Source organism: Helianthus annuus, chromosome 7 (genome assembly GCF_002127325.2).
Source record: "Helianthus annuus cultivar XRQ/B chromosome 7, HanXRQr2.0-SUNRISE, whole genome shotgun sequence".
Classification (NCBI taxonomy): domain Eukaryota; kingdom Viridiplantae; phylum Streptophyta; class Magnoliopsida; order Asterales; family Asteraceae; genus Helianthus; species Helianthus annuus.
In genome coordinates, this window is record NC_035439.2 from 84,531,948 (window position 1) to 84,554,472 (window position 22,525).

Sequence of the window (22,525 nt, forward strand, 5' to 3'; positions counted from 1 at the left end):
GGGGGTCCTTCGCGTCACGCCTAGGCCTATCTGGTCGAATTTTTTTGCTCCATGCCTGCCTTTCCCACTCTAACCGACTTAGATCCATTAATGTTGCAGCATGGGCGCCCCCTACATGCTTTAGGGCCCTTAGGGACCCTTGTTGATGATCAATGATCAGGTGTAGACTTGGTTGTCAACAATCTAGTGCCTTATGAACACTATATAAAGGCCTTCATGTGCAACATTGTGTTCACAACTTCAATCTGCATTTGTGAAGACTTCTGGAGCTCCAAAGCAGAACCAAGCCATCCCTAGTCGTGCATAGGACTTTGGTAAGCACCCTTAACCTTTCTTAGTTAAGTTTTTGCTTAGTTATAGCTTAAAAGTCAAACCGTCGTAATTAACGGTTGACTTAACGATTAGTCACTATTGGTCCAGTGATTAGCCGAATCAAAGGTAGTTATATGTTGGTAATTATGTGGGCATTAAACCCTTAAAAGGGCACCCTCTGATTCCCACTCTAACTAGTCCGAATGTCAAGTCAAACTTGCTTAGAAAAAGTCAACAGAATGCTAAATTGCGATTTCATGCATAATCAGTAATGTAGATGATGTGTAACCTGTTTTAACACTCATATAACATGATAATAAGTATATCAACTAGTCTAAGCTTGTTTGATCCGACCATTTACTATTTTGACCCGGTTCGAAACCGAAAGTCGCAAAGCTTTGACTTTTGCTTTGACTTCAGTTCTGACCCGTTATGGTATGATTTAGATATGCCTTAGGACTCTCTTAGGACCAGGTTACATGATGGTATAACCCTCTGTGACCGGTTCGTTGTTTGTCCAAGTCTTTTGCACATTTCCGTTAAATGCTTAAAAGTTGACCATAACGCCCTTTTCACTTTAAAACGAGAATTTTGGATATGTGAAAGGACAATAACCTTAGTTCCTGATTTCTAAGGATGTCCCAAAAATTTCACGTCAATCGAAGGTCTAGAATAGGAGTTATGCTAAATAGCGCAATTACGGAAACTTTAGTAATTAAACGGCGCAATTAGCATAAAGCCTATCTAAACCCAAATTTCGACACCAAACCTTTTACACACTGATGTAAAATAACATTTTGAGATTTTTAAAGATTTTTAATTATTTTTAACCTGCTCATAACCTGCGGTTATGGCATCGATTCGGTAATTACCGAATATACCCTTTTCGGACATAACTTGAGTTCTACATGGTATTTTGACCCGATTCCAGTTGCTACTGATTTTAAATAACAAATAGAGTATTTTAGACTTTATAAACTATTCGGAAAACTCAGATTCCCTGTAGAACTCGGAAATCTCTTTTATAATCTTTAAAAAGGACCGAAATACCCCTACGGGGCGTATATTGGATTTAAACTCGTTACGGGCATATGGGAAGGTATCCTACTGATACCACAACCTCTTTAGAGCATAATAACTTAGGAAACTTATGTAAGACTCTTACGGTTACCCGTTATGCCTTTTGCGCGCACGGTTCGGTTTATGTAACTAGTTTACATAAACTAGCCGAAACGGGTCAAACCTTATCGTTTTTACTTCAAAATCCAGAGTGTGGTTATTATACCCATATAAAACAAGTCTTCAAACTTGTTGGGTCCAAACCACATCCCATTCCCGGTTTTCGCCTTTCACGCGATTAAACCGTAATTATCCTTTGAAACTGACCGGTCTAAGCTAAGGCTAAATTAAAGACCCGTTAGGATTCTAATAGGTTGTTATAAACCTTCGTTCCAGAATAGGAGACCAGTAAAAGATACTTGCATTTGTTTATTGAGGTTATTACTTGCTCAGGTAAATACTTTTAACTTCGTTATACGGGCTTGGGTTACGGTATATAAAAATACCGCTTGGTCGGGCAATTGACCCCAACTCATTAGTAGTTGGGTATTATCAATGTGACCCGTTTAAAAAAGTTGTTTTGTTGGCTTTACGCCTTTGGGAGGTTAATGACCATGTCCCGGATATCCTTAGCATCATTTTACGGAATGGCCACGACCTCGACACGCGGGTGTAGGCGTACACCCGACAATATGTCTATATTTATAAAGGTATAACCGTTGGTTTTCCCGCCACGGCTTTATGCTTTGTGGCGTGTCTATTAACCTTAAACCCGGCACGACCCGGGCGACCGAACGCATAGTGAACATATAATTCTTTTACAAGATTAAATTGATTAATTATCCCAAGTTATAAAGAGTTTGTGCCTTGTGCATTCAAATGGATTTTATTAAACATTTTACAAAAGTGTCGGTTGAATGTATTTACCAGTGTAAACTGACGTATTTTCCCCAAAAGATTAAATGCAGGATCTACACGAAATAGGCTGGCCACTCCTTAGCATCGTTAGAGTCTCGCAAGCTTGGGATGCCACTATCTGTTGAACAATATTTCTATTTTTATTTTGATCCCCTGTGGATTTATTTCGACTACTTGTGATACTTGGATATTACATTCGATAGTTGAAATATATCTATCTTTATTGCTTCCGCTGTGCATTTAATATTGTGTGGTTTGACTATATTGTTGCCAACTACGTCACGGTAATCCCCCACCGGGCCCACCGGTGAAACACGTGGAAATCGGGGTGTGACATTTGAACACATCAATATTGATACTTGAAATGTGAAAATTGATTTTTGGTAAATTTCGAATCGTTTTGGTTGGTTGTTTGAGCTGTTTAAAAAGATGAACTAAATCAGAACTAAATTTTATACAAATGAACTGATCGGATCAGTTTCGGATTGATGTGTTCCTCATATTGGTTTTTGGTTTGATTCAATGATTTGGGTTCCTCATATTGGTCATTTGAATGTGTTTTCTTGTACAGAATGGCTGCGGATGTAAAGATACGCAAAACACCAACTACGAAGGCGAGAATACTTGACAACCTCCTAGAAGATGGTGCAGTGCACATAAGGAAGTGATTGATCAGAACGATCAATTGCATATGAATGAATATAACCCCAATGGCAGATATGTAATTAGCGAGCTCTGGAATTTCAAGGAAAATCGAAGAGCTACACTAAAGGGGGTTATCAACTACATTCCGAAGTGCAACAGTCAGTAAAGATCCACAATTTCTTTCTTAGTATGACGTTTTGTCTCTGTATTGTATGTTACGGTCTTTTGTTATTGAGTCTGTACGTTCCGTCAAGTCTACCAAGTTGGATATCCTTCTATCTTTCTTAGTATGACGTTTTGTCTCTGTATTGTATGTTTGATGCTTAACTATTTAACTTAGGGCTTAATACAGAATTTTGGGGTAGTTAATTGTTATATATTCCATTTATATGATACAAAATGAAACCATTTAATTATTAGATTGCATTTATTTAAAGAGTAGTTAATTGAATTGTTAAATTAATGATTTCTTAACAAGTATATAACTTTATATTAATTATACAATTGAACTGTTTGAAAAATGAATGCAATTAATACAAACGTTGAATTTAGGGGCTCAGGTAGTTAAGTTTATATAACTTCATTTAAAAAGAGTTAATTTGAATTATTAAATCAATGATTTCTTAACAAAAAAGCAAGAAAAGAATTTAGGGACTCAGGTTGATGTTTCACTCATACCACAGGGACGCAAACTGTTATTAATATATGTCAAAAGACGGTCTTACCCCTGGCTCGAACAGTCAAACAGACGGAAGTGTGACGGAGGGACTCAAAGTGTTATGAATTCATAAGCTCAGGGGCTCAAAAAACCAAAAAATGAATTTAGGGGCTCAGGTTGATGTTTCACACAAACCACAGGGACGCAAATTGCATTTTTCTCAAAACATTACATTGTATCTTCACCTTTGTTTGAGCCTTCCATTTGTTTGAAAAGATTTGAAAAATTGAGTGAAAGTGGCAGTGAATATGGAGGTTGGGTTTGTTTGGTGAAAATGGAAGTGAATTTGTTTTTATTTATAAAGTTGATTTTTTTTATATTGTAACGGCTATAAAGCCGTTGAAGATGCACAAACACCGAGCGGCAAAGATTCACCGATCATCAACCTTCACCACACGGCAAAGGGGTAGGCGGCGGTGTTCCCGAGCCGCAAACCAAGTTTACCGCACCCCTTTTCCGCCCACACCGTACACCCTAAGCCTTTTCAGTGTAGCGGCTTGAGATCTTTCAACACGGCTTGAAATCTTTCAACACGGCTTGAAATCATTCAGTGTAGCGGCTTGGTTTGGCTTAAGATCTTTCAACATGGCTTGAGAACTTTCAACACGGCTTGAGATCTTTCAACATAGTTTAAATATAAACGAATAATTAAAAATATAAACGAATAATTAAAAAAATCTCAATTAAATGTGAGAACTTGAAAATCTCAATTAAAAAATCTGAAAGTTTTAACTTAAAAATATTAAATATTTAACTTGAAAATAAAAAATTACTAGGTTAGAACCATGTGTATTACACGAGGTAAATAAATGTAATTTTTATACTAAATAATAAAAAATATAACTTTAAAAACCTCGTGTATTACACGAGTTAAATAAATGTAATTTTATATATTAAGTAATAAAAAAGTTATATACTTAAGAATCTCCTGTATTGTACGAGTTGAATAAATGTAATTGTATATACCAAATAATTAAAAAAGTTATACCTTTAAAACTCTATGTATTACACAGGTTAAATAAATGTAATTTTGCATACTAAATGATAAAAATGTAATATCTTTAAAAAACTCGTGTATTGTAAAAAAGTTATATCTTTAAAAAACTTGTGTATTATACCCGTCTAATACACATATTCAACTCGTACAATACACGAGGTTTTTAAAGTTGTATTCTTATTATTTAGTATAAAAATTACATTTATTTAACTAGTGTAATACACATGGTTCTAACCAAGTAATTTTTTATTTTCAAGTTAAATGTTTTTTATTAGTGGTCTAGCGGCTAAGAGGGCAACGCGTGCTGTTGACATTATGGGACACCTTCCCTTGTTGCGGGATCCTCAAAGCGAACTCCTCTTGCTTAGATCTTGTATGGGGGTTGCAAAGTTGCTATTTGGTTTGCGAACTTGCCAGCCCCCCTTTGTGGATGATGCTGTTTCATGTTTTGATAAAGGTCTTCGGGAGGCAATAGAAGACATTGTCGTATGTGGGGGTCCTTTTTTTGGTGATCTACAGTGGCGAATCGTGACCTTGCCAATGAGGCTTGGTGGGTTGGGCCTTCTCTCGGCCCGGGATGTGGCTGCCTATGCCTTTGTGGCTTCCAGGTCTCAATCTTAGGAGTTGCAGGACCACATCTTACGTAACAGTGGGGTTGCTAACACTGATCCGGATTATGCCAGCGCCTTGGAACGCTTGCATGAATCTCTACCTGACTTTGATCTCGGCGGTTTCTCTAACAAGGACACCGCTCCCAAAAAGCCACAGAAAACTTTCGCGAATGCCCTTTGTTGTCGAATCGCACAAAGATTGGGAGAAGATTTCCATTTGTCACCCCGCCAGAAAGCCGTCATTGAATGCCTACAGAGGCCTCACGCTCAGGATTTCTTAACTGTTATTCCTATTGAAGGTTTGGGTCAACGTATGTCAGCGGTGGAGTACCGATCAATCCTTAAGCACCGTTTGATGATCCCCATGTTCCCGAATGATGAAACTTGCCCAGTCTGCCGTAAAGCATGCCGGGATAAATACGGGGAGCATGCGTTACACTGTAGAGAGTTGCCAGGGTTTAAGTATCTCCATGACTTTGTGCGAGACGCGTTAATGGATATTCTCAGACGAGCAGGGATCTCGGCGAAGAAAGAGGCACCGGTTAATTTTCTTACAGACCCGTCGGAGGGGAGATCCACCCTACGCCCAGCTGACGTGCTAGTTTTTGGTTGGGAGGGCGGGAAACATGCTTGTGTCGATCTCACAGGTGTATCCCCACTAGCCGGGTTCCGGGAAAATGGGTTTGTGGCGGGGCAAGCGGTACTGAAAGCAGAGTCAAAGAAGGTGGAAAAGCACGCGAAAGCTTGTGAGGATAATCAGCATGCCTTTGTCCCCCTGGCGTTTGACACGTTCGGCTCCTTGGCACCGGAGGCAGTTCGGTTCTTGTCTAGAGTGCAGCGTGTGGTCCATAGCAACTTTTCGACCCCTCAGGGGCGGGGCTTTGTTTTTAGTAGATTAGGGTTTTCTATTCAGAAAGGGATGACGACATAGTTTGTTGCTTGTCTACCTGCTATCCTTATGTAATTTGCCCTGATGATTGGAATGAAATAAAAATGCTAAAAAAATTTTTGAAAGCAATTGTGATGATGTTTATTGGGAAAAAAAGTTAAATATTTATTATTTTCAAGTTAAAACTTTCATATTTTTTTAATTGAGATTTTCAAGTTCTCACATTTAATTGAGATTTTTTTAATTATTCATTTATATTTTTAATTATTCGTTTATATTTAAACTATGTTAAAAGATCTCAAGCCATGTTGAAAGTTCTCAAACGGTATAATAAGTCTATTTTATTGTATGGGACAAGGTTTTAACCGTATTGTCCAAGCTTGTACATTATGAGTAATTTTGTTTGAGTGCAGCAAAGAAATAATACAAATAGGCAAGTATATGTAAAGGCAACTAGTCAAAAGAGGAAAATGATATTAAACAAAAGACATAAAATGTTACTACAAAAACATAAAAAAAATCAATATAATACAAGTTTATTAGTTTTATTCAAAATGTAAACAGTGAACAGTGAACACGATGATACATTTATCATGATTTAAACAAACAAATTCACATGTAATTACTTTAGAGAAGCAATACGTAGCTATTGATTTGGATGTAGAACATCAATTATAGAAGTCTTACATTGTGTGTTAACACGATGATACTAAAAAGTTGAAGGTAAAAAACTGTAAACATGAATAGTATGTTGATAAAAAATACAATAAAAAGGTATGGCGCGAATGCACGAAATAGTAGATATTACGCGATTTGTTGCAGCCTACTACACTGATTCACGTGTGAAAAGCTAATATCCAATACACTGTCGTGCAACATTAGCGTTTAAGTTTATATTAATCAAAAAGAGTCATACATGATTAACTTTTCGCCTATATACCTATATTGTTCACAGAGGTATAAGACATCTAGACTCGTAATTTTCTTTCCTAGAAATAAATAGGATTTATTTGTATGGTACAAGGTCTTAATCATATTGTCTTAACTTGTAGGTTATGGCTTATTTTTAGGGTTGTAAACGAACCGAATGTTCAGTGAACAGTTCGTGAACTGTTCGGTGGGAAGTTTGTTTATGTTCGTTCGATTAGCTTAACGAACGAACACGAACAAAAAATTTCATTTGGTTAGCTTAGCGAACGAACACGAACAAAGGTCTCGTTTATTCGACTATGTTCGTGAACGTTTGGTAATACGTTCGGTTACGTTCATTCACGTTCGTTCGTGTTCTAAAAGATAATAGATAATAAACCTTTTATTTAAACATACTGAAAACTTTAACCATGTTTTTTTTTCTAAGTTAGCTAAAATTTGGACGTTCAAGAGATATTTTGGGACAATTATGTCTAAGTTAGTTAAACTTTGAATAATTATGTTTAAGTTAGTTAAACTTGATTAATAGTTTGGTGGTTGTAGTAAACTTCTTGTGTTATGATTTATCATTTGATGGTTGTATTTAACTACTTATATCCAATGTTTATGGTTAACAATGTTTTTTTTTTTCAAGTTAACTGTTCGTTTACATTCGTTTTTATTCATTTGCTTTCGTTTGTGTTCGAGACTAGTGTTCACGAACTGTTCGCGAAGAAATGAATTTCCTTAACAAATGAACACGGACATAAACTTATGTTTGATGTGCGTTCGTGAATAGTTCGCGAACATGTTAACTTCCTTAATGAACGAACACGAACATGATTTTGTTTGTGTTCGTTTGGTTAGATTACAGCCTTACTTATTTTGGTTTGAGTTGAAAGTAAAAGAATTTTAATTCCTTTTAATGTTCCACATGTATTAAAGTGGTTTGAGTTGAAAGTAAAAGAATTTTAATTCCTTTTAATGTTCTACAACATGTATTAAAGAAATAGGTAAGGCATGTGAAGGTAGCTTGTCAAAGTAGGAAAAATGAAAATAAAAAATAGACATAAATGATATGAAAAAATATAATAATATCAACTTAAACAGTTTTAAAGTATAAACAAGTTTAGAAAAATTATATATTGGAACATTACAATTGTTCATTTAATATCATTAGCGAAAGGCAATCTGTATCGGGTACAAAAACATACCGTACCGATCAAATTTTGGTACCAACTCAGTGCCTGTTTTGGTGTTTTCCAAGGTCGGTACTTTCGATTCGGTAACGGTTCGGTATCGTATTTTATCCACTTTTTACCTTCGAATAACGTACCGTACCAAGCACTTTCGGTACCAACAATGGTAGCTATTGTTGACGATTTTCGGGATCGATACTTTCAGAAACAGCTTATTCAAAGTTCCAAACTGAACCCAATAAACCCAATTTTTAATAGTAGTGTAAACCAGAGCATATAAATCTGGAACCGTCCGAATGCCCTATTTGCCGACTTTAAGCGTTTCAGCCGGTTTCAACAACCCCCCCCCCCCCTTTTCCAGGTGGTGAGTAATGGATTTGCACATGCTTTAATGACAAGCTACATGTTATAAATTAAAAGATAATGTATTTATGCTCAAAATTGACTAGGTATGTTAGAATTTACTTCCTATTAACTCAGAAAAAAAAAAAAAAAAAACAAACATAAACCGGTATACAAAAACATCGATCAACATGTAAACTGGTTTTCACAAATTTCATCAGCGCTTCACCCTGGACGACGAAGCAACAAGATCAGCTTGGCGGCAGCAACTCCTGAGAGTCACAAATCAGGAACGGTCAACATAAATAATTGTGAAAATACAGAAACGATTAATATAGTAGTATTAGTAGCCGGAAAATAGATATAAAAAAATTCCTATAGTATACACATGGTTTTATGTATACACACATACATGCAAGTGTATGTTATCTTTTAGACCTAATGCATATATAATAAATTTAATAACTTGGAATTCCTAAAAAATAACAGGACTTACCTTCTTGAGCATTTAAGATTCAACATTAAACTTCTATTCACACTTGATTGAACGGTACATGTGGCGAACAAAAAACAAAGCCGCACGAAAACCAACCATCCCAAGCATGAGAAAGAAACCATAACAGATGCAAGCCATGTAACCAAAGAAAAACGATGTTTGCATGAATCCCGACATGTCAGACCGTTCATAATAGTAATACAAGCAATACCCGTAGATGAAAACACCCGTTGACCCACCACAAAGGAAAGACCTGATAACAACAAACAAACAAATAAAGTCAAAGTGTTACACAGTCAAAACAAGAAAACACAGTAAGTTATATTATTATATACCTCCACCACCATTCATGGTCTTCAGCAGCAAGCTGGAAATAAGTCAACGCGACAGTGATAAAGGCGGTAACGATGAGGAGGATGATAAAAACGATAAATAAGATACTGTAAATGGTGTAAATCCTGTGGCCCCACACGCTAGCAAAGATGTAGTAAAGCTCGATGTAGATCGCACTGAACGGAAGAAAACCAGCCATGGCCATCTGAGGGACGGTTTTGCGGTACCAAGGCAAAGGCGGGATCTCTCTCGGAAACTTCGTAGTGCGAACCGGTGCCTGAAACTCAGCCTTGCTGTTCTTTCCAGCGATACCACCCAATACTAGCAATGGTGATGTCACCAATGTCCATATTAAAACAATCACAACAATTGTACCGAAGGGGAGTGCGGCAGTAGCGGTATATGCGATTGCAACAGTGTTTAGAAAGCAGAAAGTGAGAAAGAGGGGTCCACAAAACAAGCAGCCAGTCAACAGTAAGTTCCTCACCTGTTGATTAATATTAATAATTTAAAACTAGTAAATTTCTCCCGCGCGTTGCGGAGGCGTCGAAACGTTAAGCAACGTGAATTGATATTGTCTAATGCAAGCGTATTATATCTGACCCGACTCGTTTCCAAAACAAAATTCACAACGTAGACCAATTGAAAACGTGATTAAAGTTTGTAATACGTATAACATGATACATACCCAGTTAGTTCCTTCTAGCTGGTGATAAAAGGAGGCTGCAGTGTAGCCTGCGATGCCAGAAGTAAGAGCGTATATGACAACCAGTGCTGTAAACAGAGCTCCTCGGTTATATGGATAAAACACGCCAACAAGAGCCAGCCCGAAGATAAAAAGTGCCCTGATAAAACCAACAAGTAGTCAATGTTAACCAATGATGGAAGATAAAAAGTGTGAATTATATTATATTATATTATACATACTCTTAAAAGACAGTCGGTGGAAACCCCACCGGCTTTGCCTCCCCCTTCCCCATACTTTCATAATATTGCAAATTTAGCCCCTTAACTTTGGTACCTTCAAAGTTTCATAAAATGGCAAATTTAGTCCCTAAACTACTACTCCATTTTACAAATACTTTGCTTTTGACACCCCAACTTTGTGGTAGTTTCCTTTTGAGCCCCAACTTTGTTATAGTTTCCTTCTTACCCCAAAAATTTATCAAATTTCATCTTTACCCTTTCTTAGCCCTTAAGTTTAGGAAATGCAATTTTTAACCACTTAACTTTTTATGAACTTTGTAAATGCCACTTTGTCCCCCTCGAGAGTTTTTGGCTTGACGATATAAATTCGAGTTAGTCGGGTCGCGTATAATACGTTATGATTGTACAATATAAATTCGATTTACGTTACGTTTTGATCCAATCGCAATGCAACTATAGGGTACATTGAGTTCAATTGGATACGTCAAAACCATAGTTATCAAAAGCGCACGCTTTTGGCGCCTAGGCGATTTTTTAGAGCGATGCGAATTAACTGCGCTCCTACTTCCTAGGTAAATATAGCGCACAACTAATACAAATCAATAGTTTCTTTTAATTCACAAATCCCTAATATTCTGCAGTATTTATAGGGATAACCATCCGATTATATCACTAATGATCCAGATCTCAGTTTGAAATTTTCAAATCCAAATTAGTATATTTCTGATTTAAATCTACATATTCTGCAGTATTTTTTTTTATTTAGTTTTGTTCGTATTCATTATCAGCCTTATTATTTCTGATTTGGTTTCCAAGTATTTTGTTATCTTATACTTTTTAAGTGCTATGAACATTTTGGTTTTAAGTATTTTGTTATCTGAGACTTTTTAAGTGCTAGTATGAACATTATTGTTTTGGTTTTGAGTACTTTATTCCCTTAACGAACTTTTTAATTTTTTTTATTTAATTGCGCTTTTTTTTATTTAATTGCGCTTTTTTTGCGCCTATCGCCTAGGCCCTAATCGGAGCCTATGCGCCTAGAGTGCGCTTCGCGCCTTTAATAACTATGGTCAAAACATGGTTTCCATATGGTTAACACATTACATAACGCTTGGACTAATCCGTTTGATATTTGCGAAGTACCCACGCCGCAACGCGCGCGGGTCTTATTACTAGTATATATTAAAAACCAACCCACTTTGTCTCACTGTTCATCCTAGATTCCTACCCAATCACACACGCTACCACGTGTCAGCCTCTTTTATCATTTTAATCCCTCAACTTTACTAATAACATGTTTAGCCCCGCTACTTTAATAAAGATTTGAAATTCTCTTGTAATATTTTTTAACTTAATTAATCCCTCAACTTTGCTAATAACATGTTTAGCCACCCCTCTACTTTAATAAAGTTTTCAAATTTATTTGTTTTCATTTTTAACTTTACAAACTAATATATACTAATATACATGTTTAGCCCCTCTACATAAATTTTAATCAACACAATTTTAGTCCCTCAACTTTGCTGATAACATGTTTAGTCCTTCTACTTTAATAAAGTTTTCGAATTTGATTGTTTTTCTTTTTAACTTTATAATAATATGCACTTTTTTATTTTTTTTTTGTTCTGCATTTTGACATTAATTTTTGTAACATCATTTTTTGAACTGACCGGCTTTCGCACGTGCGTTTGAATATTCTTTTCCCCATGGTTCTATGTCGTTTCTATCGGTTGGTATACCGAGTGTCAATACTATACTGATAATCAAATTTTCACCGCAACGCACGGGGTAAAATTACTAGTTAAATCAATTCATTAATATCTACTTACAGGGAAAACAGCTGGGTACCAGAACCAAGGGCAGCAGCAAACAGGGACTTGTACTTCGGGTACCGGAAAACATCACCGTGAATGTACTTCCATCCAGTTTCCTCTAGGTCATCAGCCGCCTCTTCATCATGAGCATACCTTTTGCACATAACCACAAGTATAATTAGGAGTGTTCAAAAAATTCCGAATCCGAAATATCCGAAAATTCGGATATCTGATAATCAGATAATCCGATTTTTCGGATTCAAATTCAGATGTGGATTTCTAAAAAGTTCGAATAATCGGATTATCTGAAAACTAAAAAAATAGTAAATACTAAATACGCATATTATATGAGTACTGTGTTTAGTTTAAATATAGTAAAAATAGTAGTTAACTAAATAATCAGATTCGGATATATATGTATGAATATTTATTTGTTTTTTAAATTTGGATTTTGGAAAATAAAAAAAAAGGTTTAGTTTTAATTCATGTACAAAACAATTTTTTTAATTTTTTATAAATTCGGATATCCGTTTAAATATCCGAATCCGTATCCGAAATTTCGTGTATTAATTTTCACTATCTGAAATTTTCGGATAACCGAAACCGGATAATCTGATCTTGAACACCCCTAAGTGTAATGACCAACACAAGAGGCAAAAAACACGAGTAGATAACAAATAGTTTTAATTTCTTACTTGACAAAATCATTCTTGAGGACCCGCATAAGAATAGTGGCAAGGAAACCAGTTAAGAGAAGAACCGTCACACACGAGTTAATAATCGAAAACCAATGAATCTCGAGGTGATGCGGTTGCGAAAGAGACTGCGAATATTTCTCCAACCTAGTCTCAAACGGAACATCCGTTTCTTTCCACTTCACCGAATACATAAACTCCACCTCAACTTCCTTATCTTCAGTAAGATCCACGACAGCACTAGGATCGGCTTTTGCGTTAATCTCTATCACGTGATCTTTATTGTAACGGATCTCAAAGTGAAGATGCTTAAACAAGTAATACTTTTCTTCACTAGGGTCGGTTTTGTCCTTTTCAACCTTCCCGAGAAATCCCCAGAAAGGCAAGTCGTCATAGTACATTTGGAAATAGTAATCTTTGGCAACCGCACTTCGGAATTTGGATACGTCCTTTTTCGTTAATCTTTTTCTGCAAACGATTTCTGAGTCCTTTTCGACCATGAACGGAAGCTTATAAGGAGCACTGACTAAACGATCTCCGCCCAGTATTTCGCCAAGAGCTTCCGGTTTCTCCTTTATATGAGCTGCAAACAACATTTGCATCAACCGTATATGCTGGCAAGAACAATAACAGGTGATTCAACAAATAAAATGTAATAGGTAGTAGAACGAGAAACACACACCTGGTAAACAGAATGGTAGATCAAAGAATCGGTATGTTTCACTGTCGAGAAATCAAATAATTGATTTGAGGGTATATGCAGGCATAAAAACTTAAATATTGTACTTTAAAAATAAGAAGCAAAATCAAGATCAAAATCTCTGTACGTTTCAACTTTCACCGTCCCATTTCAAAAGAAAAAAAGGATCAATGCTCCCAATCTTAAATGGTTATAACCTAACTGATTAAGCGGTTCCGTTATTAACCTAATTAACATTATCAAAGCTGAAATAATCACCAAACATTTAGAGATCCAATGCGCTCAATAACTACAACTACGATAGCGTAAAACCCTAACTAACAAAATTGAAGCTAAACCGATCACCAACCCTTCTAAAATCCAATGCGCTCAATATTTACAACTAGAAATGAGATCGGTACCGTACCGAAAAGTACCAATACCAAAAACGAGTAAATATATAAACCAAATACAGTACCTATTACGGTGGTACCGTACCTGGTTCGGTACCAGTAGTGCAAAAATACTGAAAACACAACTAGTACCAAAACCAAAAACCCTAAAAATGAATAAAGGTACGCGTGCATATTTTATTCAGCCGGTATCAATTCAGTACAATACCAGTATTCGATAAAAAAATGTTCATCCCTAAATTAACATAGGGATGAGCACGGTACCGAACCGGTACCAAAGTACTCGTACCGAACAAGGTTTAAAAAAACGGAAACGAGTTTCGAGGCGTTTTCACTTCGCCTCACGAGGCGTAAGCCTCGAGGCGAACCGAGGCGGAATTAAAAAATAATTATAAATATTATATATCTTATAAAAATAGTAATACTAACTAAATTCATCATCAAATTCATCAAAATAATCAAAAACACACATAAAAAAGGCATAAATTGCTTGAAAGTGACACAAAAACGCAAAAACATCAAAAACAAATATCTAAAACCCCTGAGGCGCACAAACAGTAGAACCCCCTGAGGCGCGCCTCAAAATCGTTTTTTGGCCATTTCGCCTTGAGGCGCGCCTCGAGGCGCACGCCTCAACCGTTTTTTAAAACCATGGTACCGAAAAACGTGGAAAAGTGGTACCCTATGGTACTTACCGGTGTTTAACCTGTAAATACCAGTACCGGTACCGCAAAACGGGAAAAATGAGAACCGGTACCCGTACCGAATCTACCCGGTATCAAATACAACATAATTTAGACTTGGACCCAACAAATCACAAACACAAACCTAAATTCCCTCTAAATGAACCAAGCAAACAGCAAAATAAGCAACACAAAATAACAATTTAGAGCACAAGAAACATGAAATACAAATATATAAAGCATGTAAGAGAGATATAGAAGATAAAGGCGTACCTAGGGTTATGAAAGGGGCCGACTTTGTTGGCGTAAATAGGGACTTCATCGTTAGGTTTGTACTTGTGATCGGAGCCACCGGATTCAGCTTCTTCGATGCGGTAAACCACCAGTAACGCCACCAGCAACCACCGGATCACGGTCGGTTTCGTTAACATGTTTGGTGTCTGCTACTGTGGGTATAGTTGATGGGTAAAATGTATATACTAGCTGCTTTGTAGTATGTATAATTGTACACCCCTTTAAAAAAGTACAATTGTATACTCAAAAAAAGTATGTACTCTATTGAAGTTTATTGAAGGGGGCTTTTTAGGTATTTCCATCAAGCTTTTGGGACCCGCAGCAAAATATATAAGAAACATTGTGAGTTAATTTTCTGGATAGTCCCTGTGGTTTGTTATTTATTCATATATAGTCTTCAACTTTTCAAAATAGCATGTTTGCTCTACGTTTTGTTACTCGGATAGTCCTTAGAATGGATGGATGTTAACTTTTTTTAGTTAGGTACATATGAAATGATTGAATTACACTCACTTTTAGTATAAATAAATACAATTAAAAAAATTTGATTGGTCACTAAAAATAAGTGGCCCATCATTATTTTTTAAATATAAACTTATTTATAACTGGTCACCAAAAACAAGTGGGTCACCACCTCTGCTCTTCCAAATCTTACGTCTTCCATCGTGCCCCCACCAACCACCATCTCCCTCCACCGTACCATCGTCTCCCTCCACCGTACCACCACCGGCCACGCCGACTCCTTTACCCCGTGAATATGAGAATAAGGACCTAATCCACCAACATCAGAGCATTTGTCAGACTCGTTTTTGAGTTCTCTTGATTTTCCAGTCGCCGGATATGTGAGTGTGGGTATTGGTTAAACAATGAACATGACGACTGTCACACCCTAACCGATGGCGGAAACATCGGGGTACGGCACTAAGCGTTCAGAATGCTCAAGAGTTTCCACAACACTAATAGTTTCAATAGTAGTTAATCAAGTTTCATAGAAATTGTCTAACAGTATCTGCAAATCAAACACAAAGTATCAAATACAATAACCAAACATTGTTCAAAGTTTCTAGATTAACTATGTTGAGTTTCTAGGCAGCTTCCTAGCAAGTTTCTTGTTTCCTCGGCTACTATCAACCTGCAACATGTATTAAAATACATCAACAAAAATGTTGGCGAGTATACAAGTTTGAGTACGTAGCAGTATGATAGATTAAAAACGTTCCAAAGACTCATATCCAGCAATAAACACATATAACAAGTTTCACCTGCTATTTAATACAGTCCAAGTGATAGCCCAAGTTTCCAATGCGTTAACCACTTTCCCAAGACTCAAGGAAAACAAAAAAAAATGTCTCCTCCTAACAATACCCCACAGACTAACGGAGAGGTGCATTACCCCTATAGTGCTACCATTGTTAAGGCGGAACTACACACAAGGATTAAACATTCACATAGCATAAAAAGTCTCAAGTTTCCAAATATCAAGTTTCCATGTTTACAGCGGATAGAGTAAGTTTCAAATAAGTTCCAAGTGTCAAGTGTCAAGTTTCATAGAATACATGTTGCATCCCAAAAGTGTTTAAAACAAAAAGTGATCGAGTATACTTACAGTGGGTGCTAAGTATCGACACCGACTATTGGATTGAAGGGAGCGCTAGAGTTAGCCTGATTATAGTTTAACAAAAAGGAATCGAGTATACTCATAGTGGGTGCTAAGATAAACGTCGAACAAAATGTCGAATTGTGCAAAGTGTCGGACAGATCTCCTGATCGGATGGCCATCCGGACGGATGACCTTTTGGATTAGGTAAACCCCCATCTGATTGGATGGCCATTCGATCAGTAGGTGTGTTTTGTAAATAGTTTCAAACTTTTGAAGTTTTCGTTGTAGTATAAATCCAAGTCGTTCGATCGGATGGTCATCCGGACGGATGACCGTTCGATCGGATGACTGTTCGAGTGGAAGTTTAATACAAAACTTGATTCAAATAGTTTAAGTGTTGAAGGTTATGGGGAACAGGTCGTTCGGTCGGATGACCGTTCGATCGGATGGTCGTCCGATCGGATGGTCATTCGACTGTTGTTATCTTGTTCCTTTGCAACCTTCGTAAAAGTTCCTAAGTTTGAATTTAACGGAGACGACGTGGTAACATACCAAGACAACGGAAACCCACTGAGGTTCAGCTCATCTGATCGGATAGGAATCACCCCGTTCGATCGAATGACTGTTCTTGAAGGTGTCTCATGTCTGATCCGTAATTTGGTCATCTCTCCTGTGATAATATGTTTTCAAGCTGACCCCAGACCAAAGAACAAGTCTACAGCCTGCTTGGATCGAGATCTCACCGATTCAAGTAAAAAGTTTTAAGAAAACTTGAAGAGAGACATGAAATCAACTGAAAATACCTAGATTTTGTATAGATTCGTAGTAAAAAGTGTAGAAATCTCTTAGATCTGGACTAAATCTTGACGGAATGACATCACACAAACGTTTGTACAAACTGCCATGATGACGTCATCCTCAAGAGTCCAAATCTCAGTGATTTCACAGTGAAAAGTGTGATTTTAATGAAGAATCAAGTGAGGAAATGCGTATAGCTGAAAGTTGTACAAGAATCAGGAAGAAAACTTACAAGAATCACTTGAAAATCGAAGAAAAGTGCCTTAGAGCGAGAGAGTGCGTGCTGGTCGGAGGAGCCTGTCACATCAAGTGATGTGACAGGGGTATTTATAGTGCAAGGGAGAGAAAGGCGGTGCAAACGTGTTGGTCGGATGGTTGTTCGGTCGAATGGCTTTCCGATCGGATGGTCATCCGATCGGATGGTCCTTCGATCGGATGGTCCTCCGATCGGATGTCCATTCGGACAGCCGAGACCCGTTTGCTAGATTTCTGATTTCGATTCGCGAGCTAGATTAAGAGTTGCGTTGCGTATTATTGTATAATATCATCACATGACAAGATGGTATAATTAACATAAAAGTTTCCATGTTTCAAGTTTATGTAAGCAAGTTAGTAAGTGTAAAGTTTGAATTTTCTAGTTCAACAAAGTCTCAAAGTTTCTCGTTCCATAAGTATCAAGAGTCTCGTTCAATAGTATCAAGAGTCAAGAATCAAGTATCTAGTATCAAGTATCGAGAATCAAGTATCAAGTATCTAGTTTCACCAAGAACCAAGATTCATAAGTATCATAAGAGTAAAGTATCACAAGTTTCACATTGGGTAAAGTTTCACATAGTATAGGGACTAAACTTGTCAAAAGTTATAAGTTCAGGGACGTAGGGCGTTACAGTCTCCCCTCGTTTAGGAGATTTCATCCCCGAAATCTAAGAAGAAGACTGCTCAAAGAGCTGCGGATACTTGGTCTTCATCTCACTTTCGAGTTCCCAAGTGAATTCGGCGCCACGCTTCCCTTCCCATCGCACCTTAACTATGGAAATTTTGCTGCGCCTCAGTCGCTTGATACCTCGGTCCACGATTTCGTCCGATTTCTCCATAAAATGTAAAGCCTCATTTATTTGCAAGTCTTCGAGGGGAACCTGAAGTTCCTCGTCGGCTAAGCATTTCCGAAGATTAGATACGTGGAATACCGGATGTACATTGTTAAGTTCTTGTGGCAGGTTGAGTCGGTACGCCACCTTGCCAATCCTTTCGAGTGTCGTGAAAGGACCCGCATAGCGAAGGGCGAGCTTTCCCTTCTTACCAAAGCGAACTACTCCCTTCCAGGGAGATACCTTGAGCAGCACTCGATCTCCAACAACAAATTCCAGAGGCTTGCGCCTTTTATCAGCATAGCTCTTTTGTCTACTCCTAGCCTTGATCAAGTTATCACGGATCTGAAGAATCTTATCCGTCGTTTCTTGAATGATCTCAAGGCCAGTAAGTTGCTTGTCACCAATCTCATGCCAACTGAGAGGAGATTGACACTTGCGACCGTATAAAGCTTCGAAAGGAGCCATCTGAATACTGGAATGATAGTTGTTGTTATACGAGAACTCAATCAATGGTAAATGTACATCCCAGTTACCACCAAAGTCGATGACACAAGAACGGAGCATATCCTCTATGGTTTGAATAGTACGTTCGGTCTGTCCATCCGTTTGAGGATGAAAGGCCGTACTAAGATTCAAGTGCGAACCCATAGCGGACTGAAAAGTTTGCCAAAGACGTGAAGTAAAGCGACCATCACGGTTAGAGATTATGTCAAGAGGTATGCCATGGCGGCATATAATCTCATTGGTACAGATTCGAGCAAGTTTCTCCACTTTATAATCTTCACGAGTGGGAAGAAAGTGGGCTGATTTAGTTAGACGGTCAATGATTACCCAAATACTATCATGACGGTAGGTGTACGAGGTAGTTTAGTTATAAAATCCATAGCGATGCTATCCCATTTCCAAACAGGGATTTCTGGTTGTTCAAGAAGACCTGAAGGATGTTGATGTTCAGCCTTCACCTTCGTGTAAGTAAGGCATTTGGAGACGTACGCAACAATATCCTTTTTCATACCAGGCCACCAATAAGTCATACGCAAGTCATGGTACATCTTATCAGCACCTGGATGAATAGAGTAACGAGATTTGTGAGCCTCATTCATAACAAGCTCACGAAGATTATTGCGATCTGGCACCCATATGCGATTGAGATAGTATTGAAGTCCATCAAACTTAGTTCCGAGTTGATCCACAGAAGCACCTCGTACTTCAACGATTAGACTACCTTCATTAGCTGACGAATACTGAGCTTCACGGATACAAGCATGAAGATCACTAGAGATGTGGAAACAACGGATAGTATTAACATAACGCCCCAAAACTCGAATTACTAAATTTACTAGTGTGACCCCATGTTTAATAAAATGGAGTGTAATAACTAGGTTATTATACCTAGTCAAATGTTTAGCAAAACACACAAGGGAACAAACTAGAGGGACCAAAGATGAACAATGAGAAAGTTATGTTTTAATTAACAAACTAAACACACACACACAACACACACATCTGGTGCGTGTTCGAGAAGGAGCCAGGAGCTCCTTGAGCGCTCAAAACCCTAACTCAATTAAATCACCAAATTGAAGGGTGAATCGAGTCCCAAATTCACAACCGAACATGAAAGTGTGATCACCTTCACAAGGGGATCGTAAGGTATGTCTTAAATCTAAGATTGGTGATCATGTGTGAAGTGGGTTATGTTCTAATCCGTGAGTTAATATGAAATTGATCATGTATAAGGGTTAGAATCATCATATAGAACATAGGTTATGTATGGTTTGTGTTAATTTGATGAGTTGGGATAAAACCCACTTAGAATTGTAGGAAGATGAAGTTTAGTGAAGATTTATGATGAATTGTGTAATGTTGATATTAGAATTGTGTTATAGAAAGTAGTTAGATATATAATTTCATATTAAACATATGATGCTTGGTTATGATAATGATTTGTGAAAGATTATGTTAATCTATGGATGAACTAGGAAGAATGTGCTTTAATTAGTTGTATAATGTGCACTAAATGGTGTACGTACACCAAGTGTATGATGAAATGTCTAAGTGAAGTTAAGATATGAGATTGTATGAAATGGCTTGTTATATATATGAATGAGATGAGGAAATGATGAAATTAGTAGTATACTAACTTGGAGAATGTGCTTTAGATAGAACTCATACAAGAATTCGGGTTGAATGTATGTCTTGGTCAAGACTATGCATTAGGGACTTGTACGTTGTGTTTAATATCACTAGGTGATTATGTGATTGTAAGCACAATTGCATCATGAGTAAGAGATGTATAGAGTGTCACTGATATAACATAAATGATGTTACGGATATATGTGGACAAGTCGGAAGTTCATATGATAAACCGTTGACTCTTGAAAGTCAATTAAGTATAAGAAACATGATTTGACTCGTTGTCGTAAAGGTAGGATTATAGGAAGTCGTATGGTACATGTTATAGCAATACGTGTTAAATGTAATGACGTGATGAATTACATGAGTATAAACGGATATGGATATGATATTATGAGTTACATTTGTTAGGAATGACTGATGAAAGTTAAGTGTGAAATATGCGATTGATATGATCGTTAACATGTACAAATGAGTATGCTAATAAGAGTGTGATTTCGATGAAAAGGAAGTATAGGAATCACGTCGGGACGGGCTCAAGCACGAGGTGTTAACGGGCCAAGAGGAAGCAAGGATCGGATACGAGCACGAACGCATAAGGTAAGTGATTTCCGTAATCACTTCTTAGTTTGTTTAAGTAATATAATGTTTTAATTAATTAAACATGATGTTTGAGATCAAATATGTGATGAAGTCCTTCGTCGTAAATGACGGGATTAAAGTTGACTAAGACGCCCTTGATGGGTATATTGGGCAAACGATCTTAAAGGTAGTTTAGAAACAAGCTATTCGATTAGTGTAATGTTTTGGTCAAGTATGAAAGTGGGGAGTATGGTTTTGTAAGTCATAGACCATTTAATGCCCAAACACCTTAACGGGTCAAAATAAGCTTTTGGAGCGAAAATGGGTGGAAAAAGGTGTAAGGTATCCGGGAATAAATCTTTTATGATAGATGACCTTGAAATTATTAAGTTCATATGAAGTTAAGGTCAAACCAACAAGTTATGTTGCTAAATACATGAACGGGTCGAATAATTCGTAAATGAATAATAAGCCAAAAACGTATAAGTCAAGAATTTCCTTAACCCGGATGTTGGATTTTAAGTTCACATGATAGAATGTTAATATAAAATCATGTAGGAAGAAACGGGAGGTTAAACGGGTAAACGGTTTAAAAGTTATGCGAGTTTTAGTGCGTTCGAACGACAAAAACAACACAGCAGGAAAACTGATTTTCGAGAGGCCGTAACCTACGCCCTAATGGGCCGTCGCCTACGCCCCCCTGGAAAGTCAGTTTTTGCTGACGGGTTATTTTGCTGCCTACGGAGGTTTTTGGCTACATGTAAATTCAAGGGCCGTCGCCTACGCCCCCTAGGGCCGTCGCCGACGCCCTCCCCATGTCCTAAAAGCTGAAATTTCGTTATTTATGTAATTTATGCATCGTAGGCTTCGGTATATTATCCGTGGACTACGGTGGGTCTCCCAAACTTGATTTTTAACGTTCCTTTGATGTATATGGATTATAAATCTAAATCCAAGTCCCATGTGATTAATGTATGAGTATGCAAGACATGGACAGTGTACGTAGGAGTGTATGTACGTATGTAGGTGAGTATTTATGTATATATGAAGATACGTAGGAGTATATGCATGTATTGTAGAGATGTAGAAATGTAGGCATGTATGTATGAATGTATGCATGAAGGTGCGTATGAGAGTATGCAAATACGTAGGAGTATAGGAAGGTATGTACGTATGTAGATGTGGATGTATGCTGGTGAGAATGTAAGTGTGTATAATTTAGGTACGTTGAGTAATACGTTATTAATGGTGTGTCTTGAGGATGAAAAGTAATGCAGGTACATTATTGAAGCCTCACCAGGATATGAATACACAGATGAAATGCTTAAAGTTAGAAAGATAACAAAATGGGGAGTGTACAGGCATAAATTTTGTTTATGTATGGTATG

At 37.3% G+C, this 22,525-nt stretch overlaps 1 protein-coding gene across 1 annotated transcript; it reads right to left on the reverse strand.

The window, feature by feature from the left end:
• Positions 1–8,661: 8,661 nt before the first annotated feature.
• LOC110867918 (transmembrane 9 superfamily member 2-like) lies at positions 8,662–15,169 on the reverse strand. The gene is made up of 8 exons (XM_022116977.2): positions 14,913–15,169; positions 13,547–13,587; positions 12,865–13,447; positions 12,185–12,322; positions 10,117–10,273; positions 9,431–9,915; positions 9,096–9,348; positions 8,662–8,871 (listed from the first exon to the last, which is right to left on the reverse strand). The coding sequence occupies exons 1-7, from the start codon at positions 15,068–15,070 to the stop codon at positions 9,129–9,131; spliced, it is 1,782 nt and encodes a 593-aa protein (XP_021972669.1). The 5' UTR covers positions 15,071–15,169; the 3' UTR covers positions 8,662–8,871; positions 9,096–9,128.
• Positions 15,170–22,525: the final 7,356 nt, after the last annotated feature.

What these genes read in the sequence shown, in the direction of transcription:
- LOC110867918 (XM_022116977.2), bottom strand. Translation starts at nt 15,070, where the DNA reads ATGTTAACGAAACCGACCGTGATCCGGTGGTTGCTGGTGGCGTTACTG. An exon ending in AGCTAGAAGGAACTAACTGG is followed by an intron (nt 9,916 to 10,116) that starts GTATGTATCATG and finishes ATTAATCAACAG; the next exon opens with GTGAGGAACTTACTGTTGAC. An exon ending in GACCATGAATGGTGGTGGAG is followed by an intron (nt 9,349 to 9,430) that starts GTATATAATAAT and finishes TGTTGTTATCAG; the next exon opens with GTCTTTCCTTTGTGGTGGGT.